The sequence below is a fragment of the Haemaphysalis longicornis genome, unplaced genomic scaffold, assembly GCF_048455015.1.
Source record: "Haemaphysalis longicornis isolate Haplotype H1 unplaced genomic scaffold, Haemaphysalis longicornis Haplotype H1 scaffold_6, whole genome shotgun sequence".
NCBI classification, from domain to species: domain Eukaryota; kingdom Metazoa; phylum Arthropoda; class Arachnida; order Ixodida; family Ixodidae; genus Haemaphysalis; species Haemaphysalis longicornis.
This window is the reverse complement of record NW_027526407.1, coordinates 27,654,274-27,681,892: the sequence shown is the minus strand read 5'-3', so window position 1 is coordinate 27,681,892 and position 27,619 is coordinate 27,654,274. Positions and strand designations below refer to the sequence as shown.

The following is a 27,619-nucleotide window of genomic DNA, read 5'->3' as shown; positions in this document are numbered from 1 at the left end:
TCTGGAAAAGTGCCACAGCCGGTCACTTTATTTAGCATGCTACGAGCAACAAACTCGCACAAGACGGGCCTCCAGACACATGTACAGTGCGATTCGATAATTGCTGGGACCTGGGAACGTAACAACAGTGCAGCTGATGGTCGCCCTGCAGTCCAGCCCAGTGCTGCTACCCCAGGGCATGGGGCCCGCCTGCCGAGACCGCTTCCTGCTCCTCCTGCGGGGGCAGTGTGCCTCGGTGCTGAGTGCGCAGGTGGCGGCGCAGGTGCGGCTGGTGCCAGCAGCCCTGGCCGCAGTGTGGGCAGTGCAGCGGGTACTGGCGGCCGTGCACGGCCTTCTCGTGGCGGCTCGCGTTGCCCGGGTCCGCAAAGCGCCGCTGGCACACCCCGCACGCGTACGGCCGCTCCTGCGCGTGCCGCAGCGCGTGCAGGTCCAGGCCCGCCTTGCGCGTGAAGGCCTTGCCGCACTCCGGGCACACGAAGGGGCCCGGGTCCCGCCCCTGCGGACGGGGGCTGGGGCGCGGCTGCGGCTGCGGCTTCTTCCTGAGCTCGCAGAAGCCCTTGCGGGCGCGCATGCGCAGGTGCCGCTTGAGGCTGCCCGACTCGGTGAAGCGCTGGCCGCAGTGCGGGCACGCAAAGGGCCGGTAGCCCGTGTGGGTCTTCTCGTGGCGACCCACACGCCACCTGCGGCAGCCGAGGGGAGAGGGGGAGCATTGACCCAACGCGCACACCACCAACAGCCAAGCTGCTCTTGCCCGAGGCTTTCATGGCGCGAAATGTGGCAACGCAGTCACGGCGATGCGCAGAGGGCATAGCCTGGCCAGGGGCAGAGAGAAGAATGCTTGAACAAGATGCTTGTACGGGCACAGCTTTTCTAAACTGATTCTGATTGTAGGGTTTTACGCGCAGACGCAACGCAGGCGATGAGGCGCGCCGTAGTGGAGGGCTCCGGATTAATTTAGACCACCTGGGGATCTTTAACGCGCGCCGAAATCTCGTACACACGGGCGTTTTCGCTTTTCGCCTCCATCAGAGAAGCGGCCGCCGCGGCCGGGAATCGAACCCGCGACCTCGTGCTCAGCAGCGCAACGCCTTAAGCTTTTCTAAACTACTAAATCTGGTGGCAATGTTCATACTTGGCAACACAGCTGAGAAAAAAGGAAACACTGAGCATAGTTCAGGCAGGACATCAGATACATAAGTGATAGTTCTTTTAATTAAAAATACGCGGCTGCTCGATTTCTGCGATATCAAATAAGACTACGCTGTGAAAAATAAAAAACCCACAAAGCACTAGTGGCCCCTGGAGGCAGTGTTCCAATTTCAAGAGTAACAAAAGGTTCCAGTAGGCGGCACGCGTAGGGGAACATGGCAAAAATGATTTGGCGCAAGTAGGAATCAATCCACTGGCTTTGAGAAGTTTTATGAACAGGGGTGAGACAGCTAAATCTGTTTTGGGAGCAGTTTTTCGAGCAGCGAAATTTAGATTTTGGAGCAGAAGAACGACATTTATTATGTCACCTTAGGAGTCTAAAAAATGACATTTTTGGCAACTTGGAAGAGAAAACTGCAATTTTTAATCGGGTTCAAACTTGCATAAACACTGAAACAGCCTTTCAATAAAGTTTTTTCTACCGGAGCATCATAAGGTACGAACTGCACTACCTTTTTACAAAACATTTTTTTTACTGCTTAGGGTCTGTGCATGCAATCATCAGGCATTTTTATTATCATGTGGATGCCGAAATTAATATTTTTGAAATCCCATACTCGGCCTTACGCACAAGAGTAGAGAGCCCCGGCAAAAGTTGCACAAAGCGAGGGTCCCTTACAGTCGTCGCACCCCACCAGCCCTCCCATTTCAATCCCCAAGGTGCACGTTCACTACGATCGTAATTTGAGTAACGGTGGTATGTTTAGCCACCTTTCTCTTGGCATTAAATTTCACTTCCGACAGATGAACCATTACTACTAGCGTGCAATAATAGCCCGTCCCGCTATCGGACACTGCTTGAACATTTTGCGGCCATGTAGCCTGCGCCGCCACTCCTGCAGTGTCGATCGCCCCATTCCCGCGGCTCGCGAGCTCGCTGTCAAAGGCAGCAATAACTCAGCGTTTTATAACACTGCAATGAGTCCGAAATTTTGTTTCCAGCACGCACTGCTCCTTACACTCAAGGCCGAAACATGGCGAATTCGCGGGCATCACGTTGTTTTTGATGAACTCCCGTCTTTCGAGTCGCGCAACTTCTCGTAACTCAAACGACTAAATGCAAACCCAGCCACCCCCATAACCAAAACCACGGCAGAAATCGGCGAAGAGCACTCTGCCTGAACCCCGAGCAACTTCTTTACCCGGCGGCCACGTTTTCCAATCTTCACCACACCAAGATGGCGGCGTCCAGTTATGTCGTTCCGGAGATACAGCGCTCCGAAAATTCGTTTTTTTCATCAACTTGCACAGTCAGTTTGTCGCCTCCGTACACAGTATTTTTTTCTGCAGGGATTTGCAATGGTTCTGATGGGAAAACATTAAAAACTCACAGAATATTATAACATGTGCAACCCGACATTGTCATTTTTGAAAAAAAAAACTGTCTCGGGGACAATTTTATGCCGGTTTTTTATTGAATGATCAATCAATTAAACCTTTACAAACAGCATGACCCTGGGGGTGCTGGAAAATTATGCCATCCGTAAGCATTTTCCCCACTGAAATTGACGGGATCGTTAAAATCCTTGGCTATTGGGCTGTTTTGGAGCAGTTTGGCGCAATTTTTGCAATTTTCAAGCTTTAGGAGCAGCCTGGCGCAGGAAAACCAATTTGTATCAAAACTGCGCAATATGCGCAGCTGTCTCACCCCGGTATGAAGCTTAGCCTTGCAATTAGAGAGCTTTGCCATTTTTTTAATAGAGTTTATTGTGTCACAGGGCATAGATGACGGAGTGCAAGTTGATGATGAGGAAAGTTGATTAAATGAACACAAAAATGTTCACTTCACTTTGAGTAGGGTTGCCACCTTTCCCCGAAAAAAAAAAAAAACCCAGTCCTTCAGAAGGGGGGGGGGGGAGGGTATATATAAAATGTTTCATTTGTGTTGAGAAAAAGACGCCATGTTTTAACATGCTGTGCCATTTAGTGTAGCGTTTACTTAGAGAGAAATCAACATAACGTTTGTACTGAAAGTGATTGAGAGCTCGGTTATTGCTCTGCATGTGCTTCACTGAAAAGTAACCGCAATTGCTGACCGTGGCGGCAGCCTTTCGTTGTTTTGTTCCTCCCTTAGGTCCCCCTCCATCTCACGCAGCACGCTCGCCCGTGTATTTTCTCTCCTCGCGTGTCTTGCTTGTCGACACATTTTATCGTCTTAGTTGTTGAATTGACGCTTATAAAACATTAAAACGAACATAATCATGGCACGAGGGCCAAAAAACCGGCCAATGACGGCCAATTTTAAGTACGGACCGGCACCCGGCCCACTGTCTTAAAAACCGGTTGGGCCGGTCCACAACCGGGCAGGTGACAACCCTAGCTTTGAGCCCAGAACTAAGCAGCTGCCACCGCGATGACGACAACTGTGCACGCAAATGGTGTGCACCAGGATGCGTCGGGAGCAAAATGTGGCTCAGGCTGTCCTGATGCACAGATTTATTATGCTCTCCACCGAGTTCTTCAGTATACGACACCAGTTGCGAAACTCTGCTTCAGAATCCAGACAGTGCGAGCACCCGTGCTTTGCTGTGGCTAGTGCTGTGGCACAGCATTTAGGCAACGAAAACTGAACTCTGCATCACATTTACCCAACAACACAACTTGATAAAATAAAATTTGTTTTTCATATTAGCAAAGGAGAAATTAAGAGACATTCACTTAAATTTTTCTCTCTTTTATGACTTATGGCAGGAGTTGGAAGTGTTTGAGTACCCACTACTTCAACATACCCTCGACAGACAGGAGACTCCACTAATCTCGCCTCCAGTGCAGGGGGGCCAACTGCAGGCCGATTTTTTACACACAGGGCTGTGGAGGGTTGTTTCACAGCTGGTGTGCAGCACTGAGTAACTCTGCCTCCAGAGTGGTCTGCGTAGTCGGTACCTCAGTGAGGATTCTTTTGCGCTGAAATAGGTGCTGTCCAAGTGCTGCCCTGTGTGGAAGAACTTGTCGTTGGGCGAGTCGGTAAGCACTTGACGACACGATTGGGGCGCTGAGAAAGACAACCAAAGCACTTGCCCAGTGTTCTTTCATGGATTTGTCCTTCTCAGAGCAAAAATCGTGTCGTCAAGTGCTTCCTTCGAGCGTCCACCACGCCAGTAGTGTGCACAGAGTTGGCTCTCTTTCACTACACACATCCCGGCAGTGAAGCACCCTTTAAAGGAAGGCTTCGGAGAGGGCAACGCAAAACTGTGCCAGTGGCCTCACATTTGTGCGAGCGGCAGTGACAGCTGTGCACCTAGGCGGAGGGCACAGCGCAAGAGCCCGAGCTCCCCCCCTGCCGAGACGATCCCGTGAGCCCCACACTGGAGCTTGCAGCTGGCTACCGTGGCCAGCCCCCTAAGCAAGTGGCGCGAGGAGCCACTGCAGTGGTTCCCACTTTGCATCTGCCACCAGGCTGAACAACAAGGAGGATGGGGGCTCTCGAGCTCTGCTCAAACAGTGCGCTCAGTGGCGGGGACAGGTCCCCATCTCCATTCTCTTCCCGAGCACAGCCACTCCTCTTGCCTTCTCGGGAGTGTCACATAACACGTGTGACAGCATACAGTGGAGGTTTTGCACCCCTATCACACAGGCACTTTCAGTCCGGATTGAAGCAAAGTGGCTTCTTGAGCACCCTCAACACAGTACATTCTAATCCCGGTTTAGCGATTGCACTCGCATGCGCTGGATGTTTGAAATGCCTTATCAACTAGGCATTTCGCGGGGCCACTTGTCACATCCCTCTGCCCCCCTCCCCCCTTCCCAGAGTGCCCTCACTTCACGTGGCTGGTGTAGGGGCAGAATCTGCACTGGTACTGCACTGGGGGCTTCTCTGCACCGCCGCACGGATGGGCCACCACCTGGTCCAGGCTGGAAAAGCAGCGGCTGCACACCTCGCAGGTGAACACGCACGGCTCTGGAGCGACACCACCGCCCGTCCCTCGAACCACTGCAATGGTGAGAGCGCAGAGGAGCTCCATCACCACTGCAGGTTTCCAGTGACAGTGGAAATGCCTGCAAGGTCCAAGATGCAGAACCAACCACACTGGGAAATTGATGTATACGGACGTATCAGCACCAAGCCTACCAGCATACTGCGGCCGAGAGGCTTGCCAGCAAAGCCTTCATAAAGGGGGCACTAGCGGCCCTTCCATGACGCGCCCTGTCAGTTTCTTGAGCAGGAAACAAATCCCTCATAAACCTGAGCTGACCCCAAGGGTAGTGCAGCATCAATTTGGCTTTGTGCACAACTTGACTTAATCTGAAAGCAGCAATCTCTGGCACTCACTCCCTCAAGTCCAGCCCCAAAAGACTATTTCTTAAACACAATGAAGAACAGAAATTTTGAAAAATGTTACACCACACGACATCAGCAGTGATGTAATGAGGGGAATACTAAGCACACAACAAAAGCAGTGAATGCGGTGACTTTTTTATCATCTCTAAACTCGTGCACTAAAAGTGTGGACCAAGGCGGTTGTGCAGCAACAACGCTTTTCAACAGCAACTGTTCACTGCTTCACCACTGCCGCGCTTTTGCTCAAATGCACAGGTAACCTGAACAGAGGTGGGGATAATGGGACACTCACTCAAATCAAGCTAGTTTCAACCTGCTGAAGGAGCGTGCAGAAGAAATGCAACCTTGGAAGAAAACCTTGAAGAATATGCAGCCCGTTCTAGGAGACTTACCAGCCCTTACAGATGCCCTGTCTGCACAAAATGTAGCAGTGAAACTCTGGACTCCAGCCACACGTTTGCACATGCAATAGAACACCACTGCAGGCAGTAGGAACGTTAAGCACACGCACTGGCAGGCGCAAAGCGACTCAGTGCAAGCTTGACAACACTGGGCTTGGAGAGAAACAAGTTGGTGGTGCCCAAATGCAGCCGTCACAGATGTAGCCCTCATCACCCGTACAGAAAACAAAACCTCCCACTCCATAAAGCGCCTCTGCCTTTGCACTTTCCTGTGCACTCAAACAGCCTCGCTGACTCAAAGGGGGGGGGTCAACCAAGGCTGAGAAGCAGCACGCATGAACTAACAGCTCCACAATGCTGAGGGGAGCCTGGCTTCAGGCTGGCCATGGCAGTTTCCCCGTATTCGGCAGCAGCACGCTCCCTCGGACCACCATCACCTAGAAGTCGAGGAAAAAGGGAGAGGGCATTGTCAGAGCCGTGCCCCCAACAGCAGCACTGCACACTCCACTGGTGGGCGCTGCCGGGCAGAGCAGCATCAACCAGAAACCTGGGCCCAGGCTTCTCTCGGCCCAGCCAGCATCCACAAGATGTGAAGTGGACCCACATACTGAGGTTTTGATTCCCAGGCAGAGCGTCATCACTCTTTCCCTCCGGTTAGGTTTTGCAACATGCACGCCATGGGTGGCAATGGGCGAGTGAGGGGACCTGGCTGCTGACACTCTGACTGTGGTGCCCTACAAGGGCACCACCAACAGCCAGCTGCAATGACACTGCTGCCTCGGCCCACAGCTTCTTGGTTGAGCAGCACGGGAAAGGGGAGACATCTGAGAAGAGCAGTGGCTGGGGTCACCTGCACAGATTGGCACAGGGTGTGACAAGCCCTTGACAGCACTGGCAGCACAGCCACAGTCAGGAAGGCGGCCGGCCATCAGGTCAGCAAAGCAAGCACGTCAACTCAAGCTGCACTGTTGCTTGCATAGGATGGCAGTGAGGCATTAACCAGCGAAAGGCAACACCGATTGCCACACATGTTAAAAAGTTAACATTCGGAGGGCTTAGCACAGCAAACCTACACATGGACTATAAGGTGTGCCATAGCACAGGGCTCCAGGTTAATTTCTACCACCAGGGGATCTTTAACATGTCCCGAAATCTCAACACCCAGGTGCCTTCCTGTTTCACCTCCATCTGAAAAGTGGCCACCGTGGCTGGAATTGAGCCCACATGCATGGCCTCAGCAGCACACCTGAGCCAGTGAGCCACAAACCCTAAATATTGTTTAAATGCTTTTTTTTTGTGCTACACACAATGGCAATCCTTTGCATGACAGGAGGAGTTTTTCCACGACTGCAACCATTCACCAAAGAGGCAGCTCTGTGAAACCCTTGAGGTCTGCTCATAAAAAGAGATTTCTACCTATGCATCCAGCTCAGAGCCTAGTAACAACCAATGCTTCCTCTTTTAATCTTCCATTAGATTGCCCCTCTGGTCATTTCAACATCAGAGAAAATGAATACCTCGCCAGTATTTGGAGTCCATCCGTGCCTGTGGGCTGCCGAAACAAGTCTCAAACTGCTTGTTTGCCAGCGAAGCAGTGGCTACACCCGAGCACCCTTACAGCCTTTCCAGCTCGGTTTCCAGCCGGCAACAACGAAGGACTGCCTGGGCTCCAGCAGAAGCCACCCGCCCCAGCACCCTCTCCCTCCAACCTCTCTCAGGCGAGCAGAAAGGCATTTCCAGTTTCCACTTGGCACACACGAGTGCTTTTACTCTGGAGGCCTTGTGTGGGTCAACCACAGTCTTGCAGGCCCCACACCACGCACCAGGCCCACGCTCTCTCTCGCTTCAGCCAGGGCCGCAACACTACACCTCGCCCGCACTGGTGTCCCAAACAGCTCCACCCATGCGGGTGCACACACGTCGCAGCACCGTCTCCTACAGTGCTCGTCCCACAGCCTTGCTTGCCCACGCGCACCAGGCACAGGTCGGTGTGCAGACAGAAGCTTGCTGGTACCGTGCCGCCCAGTGGTTGCCACCAGGGCCGCCCCGTTCACGCAGGCTCCAGGTGCTTGCCCTGGCCAGCACGGGGACAGAGTGCCCCTCCCGCTCACTGCCAACAAAGGCTGCCTGCACCCAAGCAATGAGTGCACGTGAAACAGATGCAGGCATGCCACAACTTCAAAGCCTCCTTCTTACTTAAAGTGGCATACAAACTTTTGCAAGTGAGCAGCACTTTACCCGCCTGCAGCCACCTCGCGATTCATTCATGAAACAAAGCTTATAGAACCTGTGAGAAACTAACGATGCCGTTCGATTTGGATGCCATGAAAACCGAGCATGTCGTAGCAGTAATGCTTCTCAGCACGAAAAGCATGCAACTACAGCTTGTCTGCAGATGACTGATGGAGGCGAAAAGCAAAAATGCCCGTGTGTACGAGATTTCGGCGCACATCAAAGATCCCCAGGTGGTCAAAATTAATCCGGAGACCTCCACTACGGCGCGCCTCATTGCCTGCATTGTGTCGGCGCGTTAAACCCTACAATCAATCAATTGTCTGCAGATGAGCGTCCGCTTCAACGAACACAGAAGCGGGAATGCATGCAAGGGGTAGTGTAGCTTAGTCGCATCTTTGTGGAAGAAGTGGTGATAGCACTGGCAGCTATATCCAAAAATGCCATAAACAATTATAACAGAAGACGAATATCAGCTGAGGCAGTCAGAATCCTTGCGAAAACCCAATGGATCACCAGGTTTTACTTGTCTGCTGCCTATCAGGCTCTCGGGGGCAATGAAGGAGCAGACGAGCTCGCCCGACGACTCGCCTTCCGGGCAGGCGCAGGCACCCCTTCCACAGAACACGCATGGTCTGAAAAGGCCAGAATGCTCACCTGTCGAGAAACAATGCAATACTACAGGTTAACGAGAAGAGATTACCCAGACGCGAACCGCAAACTCGGCAAAACGGAAGAGGCGATCTGGCGAAACTTAGTTTAGGACCTACCAAATCCGCTACTGCTTAGTAAACTCTACCGCGGTCAATTCGAACCCAAATGCAAGCACCGCGAAAGCCTGGCAAGCATGGTCCACATGACCTGGACGTGCCCACAGATATCAGACAGCACAAGCACCAGCTCTGATGCTCAGCTCAGAACTTGAAGCCCAACGGAAGATCATCAATCAAGCTCAGGCAGCCGCCAGGTGCCAAGGGATACTGGCCGACTCGCAGCAAGGGTTTAAAAAACCCATTGATTGATACTGAATGAAAGTTTTTCTTTATCATCGCATTCAATAGCCCGCCGGCACCAAGTTGCTGCAGCACTGCGGTGCGGTTACACTGCGGCCCAGCGATTTTTTTGTTGGTGCATATGGGGCTGTCATGCAGACAACGCAGGTCCCATCATTCTAATCAACAGCACTCGCGAGCAATTTAGTACGACGTTGTCTGCGAAGCAGTACAGCCGTTTCCATGTTTTCACTGGGTGCTGACACTGCCAAACAACCAACGCGGGATGTCTCGGCAGCCGCGCGACGCTGTATCCTACGTGCTTGCCAACATGCAGAAGACTTCGCCACTTGACTAATCACACATTGAACAACGGCACGGATAAATAAAACGGGAAAAGCAAAGATGAAACAGCGTCTTCGTGCTTCATTGTGTTTGTACTCCGTGCCTCACTGCGATTTCGCGTGCCGCGCGTCACAAGTCACCAGCACCACACAGGCAGCGAAGCAAGCGAGGCCGCACAAAACAAAGCACCGCCAATCCACCACTAAGTAGCGAGTTCCTATCACCAGTTCATCGCAGGCAGAGTACGGCCCAGGGCACGATTCACCCGTGCATTCACCCATCCAGCATCATACCATTTTGTTGTGCATTTGTTGTTCAGAAGCCCGCCTTACCTACATGACAGACATGACCGCCGTTTTCAAGATATGTGGGTATTGTCGAGTAGTTTGTGCTGACACCGCATTTTAATGGCTAAAGTGGCGCTGCAACTAAGGACACTAATCATAGCACTTGGTACACTAGTCGCACGGGTCATTGCTGAATAAACTTAAAATGACAAAACATTATTCCTGAAAATAACTTAGTTTATTATTTGGAAAACGTTTTTTATAAAAAGTGTTTATCAATTTAATGTGTACGTCTATAACAAAACAACAAAAAATTGTACACATCTAACGCTTCGAACGTACAAGCATAGAGAATGACTATGGGATTATGGTACAAGCGCCAACTTCAACATTTGTTGCGGTAAAATGGCGTTTATCCACAAGCTTTCAATCGACAGGGCTTATAAGTGCGTTCTTCATAATTATTGTAGCAACTTTCAGGCTTTCGGCGCCCTGTGCGCCTATCACAGCCTTCCACCTATGCGGAGGGAGCACGCGCGCACGTGCTGCGCAGACGAGAGTCACCGTCGCAGTGGAACAGTGGAATGTCATCTCGCCCCACACCACTCCCGACTCGACCCCGGCTTCTGGAGGATGCGTGAGTGAAATCGGTGGCCTGGCTAGCTCCATTCTATGTGAAGGAGCCCGGGCGACCCTGAACCACGTTCGTCCGTTCCTATGCCTCAGATGTCACTCGATTCTTGCTGTGTGTAAACATTGCTACGATGGCGACGCATCGAGGAACCCTGTTGCTGCTGGGCTCTGAACGACAACTGCGTGGGGCGATGGCAGAAAGTTCAGCCTGTCGCCAATAAACTACTCGGTGGTGCCTGTCGCGTTCGCCACTTTTTGGGCCGGGCAACATCGCTGGTCGGTCCCAGTTTTCAGCACCGACATCTCTCCTCTATGCGTCACTAGGGATAATCTTTGCCGAATAGTGAGGATATGCGACGGATAGCGCCTAATTCGTTCGCGAGATGTGATCGATTTGTCATGGTTGGGGGATTTACGAAATAGAATGTTAGGGCCCACTGCCTGTATGAAGCTGCTCGTAACCGACGAAGAAATGCGGGGTCGGTAATCGGGCTTTGTTGAATTTTGCGCTGCGAGTTATGTTCTGCTTCGAGTATGATGATGGTGATGATTAGAGGCCCTTCCTTTGTATTGGGACGTCGATTGTGAGCAACAGACTTCACAGTTTCATTCCACTTATTTGTCCTGCCCTTAGCTAACCTACTGGATTGCCTCCCCCTATTTCCCCCTCACCACTTCCCCCAGGTTCTGAACCCCCCCCCCCCCCCTCCCACTTCCGCTGTTCTAAATTCTCATCCACTTGATTACTGATTCTACGTCTCCATCCCTTCCCTACTTTTCTTCCACCACCACTCCAGCCACCTCTATAGCCCTGAAAATGAGGCTTGCCCTCACACACTACCCCGAAGCCTCTGTTCTCTGTCCCAGCCAACGCCACCTGTATAAACATTGCCTAACGCGTGAGCGAAAAATGGCCAAACAGCCACTCTCCTGCTGCTCTCTCCTACCCTTTCCCACTCCGTAGCCTTCCTGCGTGCTTTCATGTCCACCAGCCAGCGTCGCTTCTCGGAAACTATGCAAAATAGTTGACAGTTCGTCTACCGTTACCCAGGCGGCGCTCCTACGCCTTCTTGTCTTTCCCCATGCCCGTCCGTCTTGATTTGTCGCTGAAAAAACGGCCTTTGCCACGGCGGACACAAAGCGCTTGTGCTGCCGCAGGCCGACGCCGGCTTTGCGCACTTACCTACTTGGATCACGGGCCCCGACATTTTCTGAGTGGGGCATCCCCCCTCTGTGCCCTCTGCGTTTCGGCCTCGTTTTGTCCACGCCGTTTGCACTCCGCATCGGTACGCAATTTAAAATTGAGGACTGTATTGTAGCATCGCCCTGAAAGCGTGGCTGTGCCCTCAACTGCTTATCCTTTTGTTTTCTATTCTCTCTTAAAATTTACAAGCACGCGATATTGTTTGGAAAGTAATTGTAGAAGTGAGCACTTGAACAAAAAATGGGCAGGCATTTTTTGTTCAAGTGTTGACAGCATTCAGCTGTCAATTGGAAGTTGTGTGTAGCAACAGGAATTAAGCTCAGAGCACAGTGCAGGCTCCAATGTGGAGGGGTAATAATAACGAGGCAGTGTTCACTTCAGCGCGCCCATTCTGTGCTTGGGGTCGCTTGAAGAGGTTCAAGCCTCCATTTCCTGTCCCAGGCACATGCTGCCACGGCTGCCTGGCGAGGAAGCCGCGTGCTGGGTGCCGGTTGCCCGCTCTGCTTCTGTGGCCGGGACTGCAGAGGTGCTCGTGGCAGGGCGTCCGGCACAACACTGTTGAACAACCGTGCCCCTGTGGTTCCTGCAACACTGTGACCCAATAATCCCCGTTGGTGGATCCCACTTTGGCTGGACACACACCAGGGTGCAATTGCAGCCACTTCCCATGCCTCCCACAGAGTGTGCGTTGCACCTGGTTACAGTGGGGAAACTTGTAGGAGCACACTGGCACGTGTGTCCCTCTCGAGAGCCGAGACCCACTGCCCCTCCCTGCCGCCGTGGTGTCTGCTGCGCATGCCTCGCTCAGCTCCCTTGCGCATGAACTTTTGCCACCCATTGCGTACACCCAGGTGGCCCTGCGGTGCTTCGTGCGGCTGTCATTGTGCTGTGGCAGGACCGTCAGTGACCGTTGGCAAGGGTCGTTTGAAACAAGATTGTCGATTGTTGAAACAAGATTGTCGTTTGAAACAAGATTAGACCTGCAGGTTTTTTTTTTATTTGCTCTTCATAGAACTAGTCTACTTCTGTTTGAAAGTTTGTGTCCTAAACAGTTTTGCAGCACTTCTGGTTTAAGTATTGTTTTAGTGAGCAAAATTGAAAAAAAAGCTCTAACAACTTTGCATGCATCCATCCTTACAGAGTGCTAACTTCAGGTCCCTTTGGGACTCTGTTTTAACGGCGAGCGTACGTGCTAGCGGTATGCTGTTCAATGGTGCAGTCGTCCTCGTATGTTTTTCTTGCCTTAGCATAGAGCGAAAAAAAAAGTGGAAACACAAGCACTTTTTTTTTCTTCTTCTTCTTTTCTGCATAGGTCAGCAATGGGCACAGCCCGATATTCACCCCAAGGTGAGGTGACGCACTTCCCGGACTCTCTCAAAAAGTACTGCTACTTGATCTCTGTGAGCTCTGGTTACGGTTTGTGCATTGTCATTGTTTTACTTGTGGCTGTTGGTACTTTGCCGTCTGCACCATTGCAACTGGGGCATTGTCACAAGTGCTCCTCTGCAAAGCAATGTTTGCGTTTTCTTTGTGCAGAGGCTTCAGAGTTGAAGCGAGTAGGACGCCCCACTGCCACGCGTGGTGGAAGGAGAGCCTGCTGCTTTGTTTGCCGCTGCTGCTGCGTTGCTGTTCAGCTGAAGTAATGGCCCGCATCAACTTGACCTGCCCAGTGCCTGAACTGCTCATCACGTCTTGTTGACACATGTCCTTGCAGAACAAGTGGTGAAGGCTGCTCACCCCTGCTGTTGGAAAGTTTCACGTTCAGTGTGCGCTTGCGTGTGTTTGCACGCGTCCCCTGTCAGACGTAGCAACGAGCTCTTTTGCTTTTCCCCGTCTCATGAATTTTTTCTTCTCTCTTCATGTTGCTGCTGTTGTGTGTTCGTTGTGCTGCTTTGTGGCAAGATTGCGTGCCCCTGGTTTCAAGTCAGTCACCATTGGAACCTTTGTTGCACGAGGAGGGTTTTTAGTGGCACCAGGTTCAAAACATTTGCGCTTGAAGAGTCGGCTCTTTTGAGGGGTCTCGGTTAAGCGGGGGTGGAGCTTGGAAAAGATGGGAGGGAGGGGTTCCTTAAGACCCCTTTCAATTTGTGCAGTTTTCTAAATTCAGATGGTAAGAAACCCCTAGAACTCGTTGGCTACTATAACTATTTTATCCCTGTTTGTGATGACATTGCCTTGCTTGTCTTTAAGTGCATACACCTGATTTTTCCCCACGCCAAGACGCCTCTTCACTGCTTTCAGGCTGCCTCTGTTCTTTACAGCGTGCTCGATAATCTCCATATTGTACTTCCTCATGTCAGCTGGACTTTGAAACTCCGCTAGTTCTATTCTGTCAGCTGGGGTAGAACTTGCGACAGAAGAAGTAAAGAAGGCTTTGAAAGAGATGCGAGGGGGCAAAGCACCTGGTGAGGATCAGATACCAGGTGACCTCTTGAAGGATGGCGTGCAAATTGTGCAAATTGTGCTAGAAACACTGACAAACCTGTACACGCAATGCCTAATGACCGCGAGTGTACTGGAATCTCGGAAGAACGCGACCATCATCCTAATCCATAAGAAACGGGACATGAAGGACGTGAAAAATTACAGGCCGGTCAGCTTCTGTCAGTGGTCTACAAGGTACTTACCAAGGTACATAATTGCTAACATAATTCCTGCCACCTTAGGTTTCAGTCAACCTAATGAACAAGCAGGTTTTCGTAAAGGCTATTCAACAATGGACCATATTCACATGATCTATCAGGTGATAGAGAAATCAGCGGAGTATACTCAACCCTTGTGTATAGCCTTCATAGATTATGAGAAAGCATTTGACTGGGTCAAAAACCTCGGCAGTCGTGCAGGCATTGCGGAATCAGGGTGTAGACGAGCATTACGTAAGAATACGAGAGAATATCTACAGTGGGCCCACAGCATGGGCATTTCGTCTTGAGGGGGCAAACACGTTGCATTGAGGGGAAAGAGGGCGAGGGGAGGGGGCCGGGCAAGTGCCCCTTTTGCACCTCCCTGCCGACACCCATGGTCCACAGGGAGGGCAGGAAAGGGAGGCCGTCAGACGAGGAGGCACAATGTTGTTCACGGCATGTTCACAAGAGGCATATTCTGAACGTTGGATTGGGAACAGGTGGGCTTAGTAAGGGTTAAAGGAGAATACCCCAGTAACCTCAGATTTGCTGATGACGTTGCCTTGCTAAGTAACTCGGGGGATGAATGGCAAAGCATGCTTACCGCACTGGACAAGCAGGGTAGAACCGTGGGCCTGAAAATTAATGTGCACAAAAACTAAAGTAATGCTTAATCTCAGGAGGGCACAGCAGTTTGAGATAGGTGGCGAGGCAGTGGAAGTGGTGAGCAAATATATCTACTTAGGCCAAGTTGTTACCCCAGATCCCAACCATGAAGCAGAGATAATTAGAAGGATAAGAATGGGGTGGAGTGCATTCGGCAGGCATTCTCAGATAATGAATAATGAATGGCAGCCAACCATTGCCCCTGACGAAGAAAGTGTGTGACAGCTGCATCTTACCAGTACTCACCTACGGAACAGAAACTTAGAGGCTCACAAAAGGGTTCGACTTGAATTGAGGACGACTCAGCGAGCTATGGAATGGAAGATAACCGGTCTAACATTAAGGGACAAGAAGAGAGCGGAGTGGGTCAGGGAACAAACGTGTGTTAAGGACATATTAGTAGAAATTATGAAGAAATCAGTGTGGGTAGGGCATGTGATGTGAAGGCAGAAGGACATATTAGTAGAAATTATGAAGAAATCAGTGTGGGTAGGGCATGTGATGTGAAGGCAGATAACCGTTGGTCATGGATCCCTAGAGAAGGCAAGTGTAGCAGGGGGCGGCAGAAAGTTAGGTGGGCAGATGAGATCAAGAAGTTTGCGGGGATAAACTGGTCACAGTTAGCACAGGACCGGGATAATTGGAGACCCATGGGAGAAACCTTTGTCCTACAGTGTGCGTAGACAGGCTGATGATGATGAACTGCTGTTGAAGGGATTCAAAAGTCTGTGCAAAATTGTGTTGCGCCAGTTCATCAAACACTGTGGCTATGATTAGAATGTGCAGTGTGGGTACCATTTTATTTCGAGCCCTAATGCACAGCTACAGTTTTATTCAGACACCGCTGCACGTGTGAAAAGACCGATCAGCAAAAGAGTAGGTTCAGGTTATTTTTGTTTAGCGAGAGTGAATTTAGCTGAAAAGGGCTGTCAGAAAAACCATGCATTGTGAGTGCTGCAGCTATTCCACTGTAATCCTCTTTCAGGGACAGGACTTTGAAGTGCTGCCAGCATTTAAAAGAAAATCTGCATAGAAATTCCTACATAGTACAGCTGGCTTGCCACTATGTAAAAAGAGGACACACTAGTTGTTTGCTTCATACAGAAGAAAGGCTCAACTCGTACCTCGCTACAATTTGCTTCAGCAATGAACGCTACTGCCATCGCTGAGTAGCTTATTCCAATTCCCCACTTTGTTCGCCATCACATGATGCATCCGGGGCACTTTAACTACTCGCTTGGGGAAGAGCTACTGTACAGCGGCGGTCAACAACACACCAGCCCCCACACTCGTCACGGAAGACGAGAAAAGACAAACACGGGCTCTGTCTTCCGTGCCGTTTTTTGCGCTGTTTTTTGCCTTCAGTATGAACCAACTAGCCCGTCTTCACACTTTGGTACTTCCCACACTCGTAATGTCTTTCTCGTGTTTACACCGTGCCTTTTCACTGCAACCTTCACTTAGTGCCTTAGTGCCACATAATGGCATCCTGCATCCCATTTGCAATGAGTTGCAAACCGGCAAAACTGTTTTTACAGTCTTGGCAAATGTAAGAGAGGGAGGATGGCTGGTGTGAATCTCAGCATCCTTTGCCAGTACAATGCTTCTTTGCAGTTTGCGCAAAAGTTGGAGTGTCCCTCGGGGCAGTGGTTCCAGTGGAGCACGGTTGCATGCTGTCAGTCATTGCAGCCACATTTCCCTCCCAATTTTGATCTCTCTCAACAGTGTCTCTGTTTCTCTGAAGTTTGAGGACTTGCTGTGCGTGTGCATGGAAATAATCTCTTCCAGGCTATGTTTAGACTAACACAGTGGTCCTTTCGAGCTACGTGTGCTTGTTCTGAAGTCAAGAAATAGCAGGTGTGACTCGGTTGTTGCTTGAGTGGAGCCACTGCCACTTGTACCTGGCCGACACGTGGTCAGTAAGTGCCGTGTGAGTCAGCCAAGTTTGCTCAGAATGCCGCTGGCAAGCAAAGTACCATGTACAAGTATGTGCTGGGGTGAACTAAATTCACAGGGACTGCAAGCTACCGGCCAGGTGTTTTTGTTCTGCCACTGGGGGAACGCTTTCTGTTGTGGCTATTAGGAGGAGGAAAACTTTTTTAACCAAGGCCAGGCCTAGCCTGACTTACCATACAACAGGCGTACAAGCCTGAGCCACAGGCCATTGCAAAGTTTCCACCTTAATTAACAGGACTGGGCTAGCTGGTACTGGTACTGGTAACATCTTGAAGCAGCACGCTCTCAACACCGACGCAAGGAGGAAACAGGTAGACGACCGCAGTGCTGACTCGCTGCTGAAACTCTTACTAGAGCTAACAGAAACTTAAAATACTACTAGCAACCTTATACCCATGTGACTGCGCATCATACAGACATCACAAACATTTGTTTTTGTTTTTTCTTTTCTGTTAGTGATGCCTGTATGATGCGTGGAGTGCACAACTTCAAGGTGTTCATTAATCAATAGGCGAGGCTGCAGTCCTTTGTTAATGCCGTGGTAATGACTTGCGAACCTTTTGTTGTTTTCAGGTGGGTCACCTCCAAACGTCCAATCCAAAGAGACCAACTGGTATCCTGTGGGACTTTTTTTCGCTCCATTTTCCTTGTGCTTTCTTTGCTTTTTTGCATCACAAGATGCAGTGTGAACTTTAAGTGCAACAGTGAGGAACACGAGATGCGGAATCAGCTGCACCTGACAATGCGCCCAGGACTGCCACGTCAAATAGGGGCTTCGATTGGTTGCGTTCGTGATCACTAAGAAAGTGCGATGACTTTGTGGTGTTGCACATTTTTTTCGCTATTTGCATGTTTTGGAAAGCAGGAAGATTGCCTGTGTTGCTCCCCTAAGAGACCCTGAAACAAGTTTTGAGAGTTCTGTCTGGGCCTGTGCCTGCTTTTACATGAGGCAGTCAGGCCCAGCTTAGCCAAATGTTACTTGTGTGCAAATCGGGGTTCTCGCTGGCTGACTGTAGAAGTCGACGCTTACTTGCAGGGCTTTTTTAGACTCCTGCTGCATTAGCACTGAGTGATGTTGAATAGGGCAGAGCTGCTGTTCGTTGAAAGTCAGCTGTTCATTGCAAGTACAGCAAAACCTCGTTATAATGAAGTTGAAGGGGGGGGAGTCGTACTTTCTTTGTTATAGCCATTACTTCCTCGTAGCCGCTGTTCATTTCTACCGACTATTTACATGCAAGAGAGCATGTACTCGCCACCAAAAATCACAGCAGCCTGTGAAAACAAAGAAAAGACAGCAAAGACTCGTTACTTTATTTACGCCCAACAGCTCATCCACGATCATTCGACAGCACAAGAGCTGGTGCCTCACTTTGCAGTGAAAAAGTCCTTGATAGGTACTTGCCGCAGCTGCTTCAGGCGGATGATAGCTTTTTCAGCGGCAGCCAGGTGCTTGCAGCCATTTTAGCGCGCTGGAGTTGGTGGCCTCTAGTTGGCACGAGTTTGGAATTGCCACATCCATGTTGTGGTGTAAACTGTGTCACACTCCAAGACTGACGAGTACCAAAATGCCCCTTAAATGCTTGCTGGGAAAAAAAGGGTTCGTTATACCTGTTGCTAGTAAATTTTAGCTTCATTTAAATGAAGTCTTATGGGCTTCTATGGGAATTTCAGGGGGAATTGTGATTGCTTCGTTATGTGCCGTTTTGTTATAGCGAGGTTTTACTGTAGTGTCCAACTCGGGGAATGATGGTGCTGTACTCCATAAGCATTCCATGGCCTCTTTGATACCTGTTTGAGGGAAGACTGTAATCCAGGGAGATTTGGAGTAAAAAAACACCATGGTGCCCTTGTTTGGCGCTAGGCTATCTTTTCTATTAATTAGCTTTTTATGAATTTCCACCAGCACCTGCCCGTTATAGCAATACGCTTGTTTGCGAGGTTGTGGCTGGATCCTGTGCCCTGTGTTTTTTGCCCATGGTGTTGTGATGCTTGTATGTGTTTTCTACATGTGTGTGTGTGTGTGTGCCTTCAACTTTGTTGTCATTGCTGATCCGCTGTAAGTCCTTGCAAGTGCTGTTTAGTTGAATTGGATGCTTTCAGTGCTTACTTTCATTTGCTCTTTTCTGTGCTGTTCGTATTACCTGTTCATATGGTGGGTGCTCCTTTGTGTCTGCTTCTTCTTCTTCTTCTTCTTGTGCCTGGGGCCTTTGTGTATGCTTTCCTGTTTGTTGCATTTGTTGGATGTTGTTTTGGGCTCTGCGGTGTACTTTTTCCTGGGTGATTTCTGTCCACCACAATCTATGCAATGAAGTGTGGGCCTTTATTCTCTTCACTTTTCTCATTCACTGTGCACTCACCATGTGGGCACTGTGTGCGTATACCTAACTGCTGAAACATTGCATCTGTTCTTGGTCAGTGTGCTGCACAGATGGGGTGGGAGGAGAAGCAAGTGGCAGTGAAGTGCTGCTGAGTGCCATCTAGATGTGTGTGGGCGTGCCGAGTGATTGAGTGGGTGATCTCGCATGGCTCAGTGTTTGTGCTTAGTAGCAGAGGGACGAGGGGAGCTGTTGCCTCTTTTGGGTGGCTGCGCTGGGAAAGTTGTGGTTTCCAGTTGGTCTGCGGATGTTGTTGCCCGTCTCTGACCTGCTCCTCCCTCCCGCCCTCTCCCCTGTTCTCTTGGCAGCCAAGGCGGCTGGCAGTGGCGGTCAGCAGCAGCAGCAGCCGGGGGCAGGGGCGTCACCGGCGGGGGGGCTGTTTGTGTGCGAGGTGTGCCTGCAGTGCTTCCCGTCCCGGCAGCTTCTGGAGGGCCACTCTGCGGCGGCCCACTGGCCCCACCCGGGCACAGGGCAAGGAGAGCAGGGGCCCCAGCAGCGCAAGTACGCCTGCTCCTTCTGCCCCTACACCACCAACGTCAGGTGGGTGTCCGGGGCAGCGCGGCTTCGCTCTTGCGTCGCACGGGGCCGGACAGTGGCTGAACAACGGCTGTGCCAGCTTTCATTTTCCCTTGCGATTTGCTACTTCAGAATGCACCATTCATTATATCTGGATCGGTACCACACGTGCGATGCCGCTTCTTCTTCCCATGCTCACAGACTGCCACCAGCTGAAGCATGAGGCAAACAAGCTAGTCCAAAAAGCCTACCCTGCCAACAACTGATGACCTCTGTGCATGCACTCATGCAAATGTCTGGGCCTTTCATTTCCCTAGTGGTGCCCCACCCAGTTGGACGGCTGCACTGTACGGAACGCAACGAGCCTCGCCTGTTTACGCAGGCCTACTTTGCGTGCCACTCCCATAGCCCGCCTTGTGCTGTTTTTGTGGGTTCATTATTAACGGGCAGATGGCGTATTTGAGGCAGCCAGCTGGCACATGCGTGCTTGATTCGGTGGAAGGAAGCAGCAGGCAGTTGTAGGGATGCCGCACCTTGAGCTGGACCATTGAGTGGTCAGAGCTGTGGCAGCAGTGGCACTCGGAGAGAGGTGAGCTGTCTCTGCTGGGAGACATCAGCCTAGCCAGTCTGCAGTTTCTGCACTGGCGGTTGGTTCACCCTGTGCAATGGACGTCTCTGCATGCTGGGAAAGCCAGTGGGGGTGACGATAGTGGGGAGGATTCTCCTGTAGCAGCTGTGTCAGAGGAGATTGGCAAAAGGGATTGTGGGCCTGCAGAACAAACTGATGAGTGGCTCTGAAATTGAGAGCGGGGTTTTGCTACCAAATCAGCCGTAAATGACTGGGGCAAAAAACAAAATCACAGTACACCAGGCAGTCTTGGTTCGTGGTACCACAGTAGTGCAGCTTGCTCGGCCAGTTGGTTTGTGTGGAAAGTTTGGCAAACCAACACACAAAGACACGAAGGGGAGAAGACTTCGTTTTTGTTTCGCTAGTTTTCCTCACCTTCAATGTGGCACCACTGCCTGAGCTGCTCTTGTGGCAGTGGCAGGTGGCCATGGCTGTAGCAAGTGAGTGGGCATCGTAGGCACCCTCCACATCAGCAGGGGTCAGCAGCCCTGTTGAGGAACAGGGCCAGGTTGCATGAAGCCAACATGGCGGGGGCCTTGCAGCAAATCAGGGGGCTCTTCTGGACCTGTGCAGAGAAAGGAAGTGGAGACAGATGGGGGGCAATGCCAGTTGGAAACGATCTTTCTTTGTCCCTGTCTAACCACGTTTGAGGTCAAAACTGTCGTGTCTGCGTTCAGGTGGGAAGTGGCAAGTGGGGGGGGCGGACGTTGTGCCGGGAGCCACGTAATACTGCCCCTGGTTGCTGGCCCCCGTCAACACCGAGCCAAACGGTGCAGTTCAACTCGGAGGGCATGTTGATGTGCCGCCTAGGATACATTGCTTCCGTGTTGGCACTGTCGTGGGTCTTGCCCCTGCTGCAAGCACCAGAGCTGGGAACGAGGGGGGCACCTTGGCTGTAATTGTGAGAGGTGCTGCTGCAGAGTGCACACGCAGATGAGGAACAGGGAGGGATCCATGCAGGAGACGACGCTGCTGGGCGGCTGCTTCTCTGCCAGGCCCTGGTGCGTGCTGTGATCTGGGCATCATCTTTGACGATCTCCCGAGTCCCCCAAGCCACGTGATGAGGCAAATGGCTTGTGCTGAAGGACTGACGTCTTTGCAACTGCAGATGGCGTAGCTGGTGACTGACCTTGTGGCAACATAAGGTCTGCACGTGACGACAGTGCCCCACTCACTGTCTCACCGCGCACAGAGGACAGGATGCAGCGGGCCCACAGCAGAAGTCGAGCAGTGCGCACTGTTGTGCCACAAAAGCAGACGAATGAGAAGGGAATGAGATGTGCTGAATAAGAAAGAGAAAAAAGGCGAAAAGTGGAAGTTCACTGGGAAAACCTGCAAGCTTTTGTTGCTTCACAGTGGCTGCTCACGGGTGGTTCCTGCATGGGCGCAGTGTGTGTGGTCTACCAGTCTGCGTGGATCTCCAGTGAGTTTGAAGGCAGGCCGAGTGCCCCCCCTGTGTTGTCTTTGCTGGCAGAGGCACCGCTGGATGTCCCGGGTGGAGGCCCAGGCTGCTCCGATTAAGACGGGTCGAGGCAGCAGAGGCCAGTCCGTCCATTGGCAACTGGAGGCTTTGCTTGGGACCATGAGGACGACTCTGCTGGAGCCACGAGTGCGCACGGGCCCCGGGTGCGTGTTGCAAGACGGTCTTTGCTGCCTCCCTCGCCTGGCTTGCTTCTCCCCACTCCCCGTGTCTCCTTTGCCTCGTGAGGGTGCCTTTCACTTGGGACACTCCTGGTTTCCACTCCTCTCTTGGGGTGCTGCATCATTGGTCCCCCCTTGGTCTTCCACGCTCCCGTGCCACCTTTGAGTTGGTGGCCATTTTGTGCGCCTTCCTTTCTCAGACCAGTTCCGCCAAGCGGTGCCTCTCTCCTCGCCCTCCTGCTGGCATCACAGGCCCCTCTCCTTCTGCTGCCCCCCGCACTTCCTGTGCCCTGGGGTTGGCGTGCGTCAGTCCGCTTACTGGCGACGTGCCTTGGTCTTGTGCTGGTCTGCAACCTTTGGCAAGTGGTGCACTGCATGCGAGTGTTGAGGTGGTGGCGGAGGGAAAAAAAGAATGGCTGCGGCTTAGCTTGGCTATCCCTGGACATCCAAAGGGAAAGCTTGGCTTAGCCCGGTTAAGTCGTGGTTTCATTTAGCCTTTGGTCTAGCTGCGACTATTATAATACTCATCTGAATCCTGCCTTTGTCTACAGTTTGGGTCCCGTTTCCGGTGTCTTGCGGCTGAATGGCTCGCCAGGCGACATCAGCAAGGTGGTCAGGTGCCACTTGCCGACAATGGCTCAAAGCCTCGAACACTCGGGGAAAGCAGCCCGGCCTTGCTCTTGTTCATGGCCAAGCTTGCATGCGTGTGGCAAGTCACCTGGTCAGGTGCGAACCTGCTGTGCCAAGCCGGCCATCACCGAAGCTTAGCCCGGCAAATTGCGGGATGCATTTATTTATTTATTTTATTTATTTATTTATTTAACATACTTTCAAGGCCCGAAGACATTACAGAAAGGAGTGGGTGAACAAACATACTCAAAAAATGTGCAAGGTACAAAGAAATCTTCCAACACGGCGTTTCATGAATGATGGTTTTGAATGTGTTGGTATCCAGGATGGCGGCGACGGTGGCGGGAAGGTGGTTCCATTCCTTGCTTGTGCTTGGAATGAATGAATTGCTACAAAGTTTAGTACGAGAAGACGGCACACCAACTTTGAAATGGCGGTCAACGCGAGATGAAATGTATGACAATGGGGTGATCAGCTGTTCTTTCAAGAAAGGGTTCTGGTGGCCAAGGATATGGCACAGCTGTGGTCACGGGAGGTGAGATTTGCCACGATGGCGAAACAAACTGCTCAACGAGATTAGCAGAGCGTTGCTTTAAAAAGGGGAAGTGGGGGATCGGAGAGGAAACCAAAGGAGGGGGTTCGACCTCTGCGAGGGAGAATGGGGGGAGCACCATGGGAGTGTGGGGTTTCTTTAAGCCGCGGCATTGGAGATGTGTGCCGGTGTGGGCACCCACAGTCACTCGGGCACTGCCAGTGGCAATACATGCACAACAGGGAACTGCACATAGATTTGTCCAGTTCGGTTGGACTGCTCTATTCCTGATCCGACTGAAAGTTGTGCTCGAAAGCAGCCACCACCCCGTGCCTCGTGTGCGCTCTCTCCACACCCTTTGTGGCCCCGCTCCCGTGGCCTGTGGAAGCAGGATGGCAAAGTTGATACAGCTAGAGCCACTAAATGAGCTATCTAGTGGCTCTAGGTGCAGCTAGACAGCCGCGCCCAAAGCACCACATCTTGGGATGTGATTGTTGAGAGGGACGAAGGCTGCAACGGGGCTCTGTCAGGTGTGGCACTGGGCTTGTGAGACTTCATGAAGCCCTAGCCGTCTATGACAATCCCCAGAGGGCAGTATGCAGTCTGTTGCGGTGGTGCACTTCTTTGCTACTGGCTGCAGCAGCTGAAGCCGACAGATTGAGATGACGCCGACTGTTGTGCTATTTCGAAGCACCCAAATGTGTGGGAGGGGGGAGCGTGTTTTGAAACGAAGTCACGCCGTCGGGTGCCTGTCACGCACAGCTCAGTGTGGCCACATGAGCCCTCGTGAAGGGAGCTTCCCCGTCTGGCCCAGGCTGCACAGGGGCACGGGTCCCTCCACGTCTACATACCATGCCAAGGTGTCCGTGCTGTGTCAGGACAACCACCTGAGCTTCTGGGTGCGTGTCTGGGTTTGTATTGCGCAATTGCCAAGGGTGAAACAGAGTCACCACTGTGGTACCAGTTATCTCTCCGGCAAAGTGCAGCTGTTTGGTTGTCTGAGAACGCTGCGGCCACATTGGAGGCTATTGCGGGAGTGGGACACAGGAGACATGTTGAACCCTTGCCCAACATTGGGAGTGCAGATACACAGTAAATAATGCAGCTAACATGCAAAGTGACTGCCAGTAGAGCAGGAAAAGATTGGTACAGCTTATATTTCATAACAGAGCTGCAGCTAGAGACAGGTATGTAATATTTCTTAAAAATGAGAAAGAAATTCAGTTCAGAAGTTCAACCGCACATGCTTTTAGTAAGCTTACATTGCTGTCGCAAACTCCTGCAGTGGTAATAAATGAACGGGAGCAAGTGAATTTCCGAGGTGTGCTTGCTACTTGGTCAGCATGGCTGCCCATAAGGGAACGTGTAGGGCTCTAAAGGCATTGAGGTTCCTTTCTCCCCCCAAGCGATCTGTAGCAGTTATGGGCATTTCAGCATATCTGCGACGTAGACTGGCAATTGCGGAATGAGCGTTGGCACATTCGCAGTGGCAACGGTTGGTGCCTCCTGTTTTATTCGTGGTGCTTGGATTGAAGGTGTGGCCAGCTTGTGAACGTGCTTACCTTTTCCCCCTTGCCGATTGGGGCAGGATGCCCGCATGGAGAGAATGGGGAGGGAGCCCAAGCACCCGTGCCGTGCGTGGCAGTGTTTGTGGGATTCCACGTAATAGCAGTGCACGAGGTGTGAGGGACAGTGTTGTGCCAGGTTTACAACATGCACAAAAGTGGCAAGGCTGGAACTGAACATTGGGCTACTGTGTGTAATCAGCATCAGCAGTGGCGCACACTGTTTCTTGACAGAAACGCCGTCATGGGGGAAAATGCATTGTGCTTGCGAGGTACCTGTGCTCACTGTACCAAGAGTGATGGCTACCTGTTTAGAATAAGGATGTTATGTTGAGTTAGTTTGCGTGCTTTATTAGCTATTTTTGCAGTATTTCACCAAAGGAGGTAGCACACAGCGAAACTGGCATTTGAACTACATATTTAATTTGCAACTATTCTACCAGTGGAGCTGTTCACTTGAAATTTGATTTCAGCGCTCAAGCAGTGTGTGGGTGACGGGGAAGGAATAGGAACACACAAGGAACTGTGCCTGTCGTCAAACGAGTCCGGTAATTATTTTTATGTTGCAAGTTACATGCTAAGCTTATGTGGCTTGATGCTGGCCACAACAATTAGGCATTTTGCAGTGCCTCGAATATGAAAAGGTATGAAGGAAGCAATCAAAGTGTGTTGTGGTGTGTGCTTACAGCAGCTTGACATTTTTATATCGGTGCGCAGCACGGCGGCGCCCGCTGCTGTAGTTTGACGGCGGCATTGTCCTCTTTTCCGAGTGAATGAGGGGAAAACTGAAGACGGAAAGAAAAGGGAGCAGGAAGTGTGGGGAAAGTGTGAAGCAGAGGGTGACATGCTGAGGTGGTGCGAGACGCTCCGCGACGGCGACGCATGGCGAAAGTGTGACAGGGAGGCAGTGATGCATTTCGGGCAGTGGCGATGTGCTGCAAGGTGGCGCCATTGCAGCGTGTGCTGTCGGGCACTCGATGAGGACGCATTCAGTTCCCAAGACACAGTACGTGGTCCCTTTCCGACATGCAGATTGTGATCACTTCCTGAGACGCAGTTCACACCGCTGATGCAGAGGCTTACCATTGCTGGCATCAGCACGAGAGGTTCAGGCACGATTTACAACAATATTCTTGGTGGCAGCAGCGTGCTGTGAGGTAACGGCAGAGTAGTAGCAGTAGTAGCAGTAGTAGTAGTAGTAGTAGTAGTAGTAGTAGTAGTAGTAGTAGGGGTAGGGGTAGGGGTAGTACTAGTAGTAGAAAAATTTATTATAAAGTCAGATTATTTAGCTCTCCGAGGGTGGTGCCCTTATTCCGGGGCCCCATTCGCTGCTGCGATCCGTCTTGCCCGGTCGATCAGTCCGCGCTGGTCGTCCAAGGCTGAGCTGGAAAGAGCGGCTTCCCATCCGGAGGGGGAGAGTATACGTAATTGGGTTGGGGTTTTGGGGCACTCCCATGTGGAGTGATACAGGTTTGGGCGTGCTCCGCAGTAGTGTGCGCCGCGGTGTGTTCGCTGACCACGTGATCACTTCCTGAGACGCAGCAGCTATGCGCCCTGACAGAGAAGACTACACTTTGTGCTGCGCAGAAATTTGTCATTATGGAGCACAGTAATTGTCAGCCGCTTTTTCTAACTGGCTTCTTCTGCACACTCTTTGTTTCTTCCTGGTTCACAGTTTCACCTTTTGCGTCCTCCCCCTCCCACTTCCCCAAAACCCTTGGCAGGACCAACGTGGTGACGCACGAGCGGACGCACACGGGGGAGAAGCCGTACGCGTGCGGGGTGTGCTGCCGGGCCTTCAGCCAGATGAGCAGCCTGCTGGCCCACCAGGCCATCCACAACCGCCAGGGCTCGTACGAGTGCGCCGAGTGCGGCCACGCCTGCGCCTCCCGCTCCAGCCTGGCCCAGCACCGGCGCAGGCGCCACCCACACTCCTCCGCCAGGGGCCAGGGAGGAGACGGCGGCCAGCAGCTGCGGGCAGGAGAGACGCCCAGCGAGCGAGCTCCCAGCCGGCCGCGTCAGCGAACAGCACCTTCCCGTCGGGGTCAGAACGGTGCCGGGGAGACGCCCCACATGCCTCCTGTCCAAGGGACGCCCCCTGGTCACCAGTGCGATGAGGGGGCCCCCATCGCTGTCGAACTGCCCGGCGACAAAGTGGGGCCCAGCATGTCGGGCCAACAGTCCCCCCGGCACTTTCTGGACGAGGTGCCGTACATGCTGCCCTACGCCCCTGCTGCTGCTGCACCCGGCCACCTGCAGGACGGCCACCACCCGCTGCACCTCGGTGCCTTTGGCCGCAGCGCCTGTCCGCACTGGGGGGAGGGCTGCCGGGAGGAAGGGGACGCCCAGCGCCAAGGACAGTGAGGGCGCCAGGGAGGGAGGACGCCCCACTGCCTGCACAACAGCCGGGCACTCGGAAATCTCCTTTTCTATACTTCTTCAACGAGGCAGCACATAGTAAATGGGAGGAACCTGTCAAAGTACAAATTTAGGAAAAGGAACGGACAAAATGAATTGCAGCAAGCAAGGGAGGAGTGTGCGATTGCACCTTCTCATGCCTGGCCGTGACCGAGGACCGCATGGGTGCCTCGTTGAAGCCGGCATCTTGAGATTGATGGCGCAAAGCACTACAAGCAGGAGCAACTTGTCTTGCTCAAAAAAGAGCACTCAATGGGGGGAGCAGTTCCATTGTGGTCACAAGGGGCTTTTGTCACACTAGTTCCTGAACTTTTGCTGCTGCTGCTGTGGACTGTGCAGTGCAGCCTGTGCAATACCATTGCAATCAGATGTCATGTTTTGAAATACAACCACTTCTTTTGAAGAGTTCAATTAAGTCATTTACTTTTGCATGGTCAACATGCATGGTTTGCATGCTGCTGCTCCCATGTTGCTCTTCATTCCACC

The 27,619-nt window shown here is 51.9% G+C and overlaps 2 protein-coding genes across 10 annotated transcripts; one reads left to right on the top strand and one right to left on the bottom strand.

Annotated features, from left to right (window-relative positions):
• LOC144142951 (zinc finger Y-chromosomal protein-like) lies at nt 1-10,093 on the bottom strand. Its single transcript, XM_077674778.1, has 5 exons — nt 10,088-10,093; nt 9,791-9,869; nt 8,638-8,778; nt 4,969-5,140; nt 1-680 (listed from the first exon to the last, which is right to left on the bottom strand). The coding sequence occupies exons 1-5, from the start codon at nt 10,091-10,093 to the stop codon at nt 167-169; spliced, it is 912 nt and encodes a 303-aa protein (XP_077530904.1). The 3' UTR covers nt 1-166.
• Nucleotides 10,058-27,619, top strand: LOC144142354 (uncharacterized). Of its 9 annotated transcripts, XM_077673796.1 has the most exons (7): nt 10,244-10,382; nt 12,024-12,263; nt 12,895-12,929; nt 13,119-13,221; nt 19,512-19,743; nt 21,822-21,973; nt 26,440-27,619. In XM_077673796.1, the coding sequence occupies exons 2-7, from the start codon at nt 12,250-12,252 to the stop codon at nt 27,077-27,079; spliced, it is 1,176 nt and encodes a 391-aa protein (XP_077529922.1). In that variant the 5' UTR covers nt 10,244-10,382; nt 12,024-12,249; the 3' UTR covers nt 27,080-27,619. The 9 variants fall into 9 exon arrangements, with proteins under 9 accessions (XP_077529921.1, XP_077529920.1, XP_077529924.1 ...); XM_077673794.1 differs by lacking the exon at nt 12,024-12,263 and having other exon boundaries at nt 10,196-10,382; XM_077673800.1 differs by lacking the exons at nt 12,895-12,929; nt 13,119-13,221 and having other exon boundaries at nt 26,440-27,617.

Excerpts from the sequence above, each read along its gene's own strand:
- LOC144142951 (XM_077674778.1), bottom strand. Across the intron at positions 5,141-8,637 it reads CAGCAGACAAGTAAAACCTG|TGGTTCGAGGGACGGGCGGT; the intron begins GTGATCCATTGG and ends TCACCATTGCAG. Across the intron at positions 681-4,968 it reads CCCTACACCAGCCACGTGAA|GTGGCGTGTGGGTCGCCACG; the intron begins GTGAGGGCACTC and ends CGGCTGCCGCAG.
- LOC144142354 (XM_077673794.1), top strand. The coding sequence starts at position 10,330 with ATGTCATCTCGCCCCACACCACTCCCGACTCGACCCCGGCTTCTGGAG. Across the intron at positions 12,930-13,118 it reads AGCCCGATATTCACCCCAAG|AGGCTTCAGAGTTGAAGCGA; the intron begins GTGAGGTGACGC and ends TTCTTTGTGCAG. Across the intron at positions 21,974-26,439 it reads CGAGTGCGCACGGGCCCCGG|GACCAACGTGGTGACGCACG; the intron begins GTGCGTGTTGCA and ends AACCCTTGGCAG.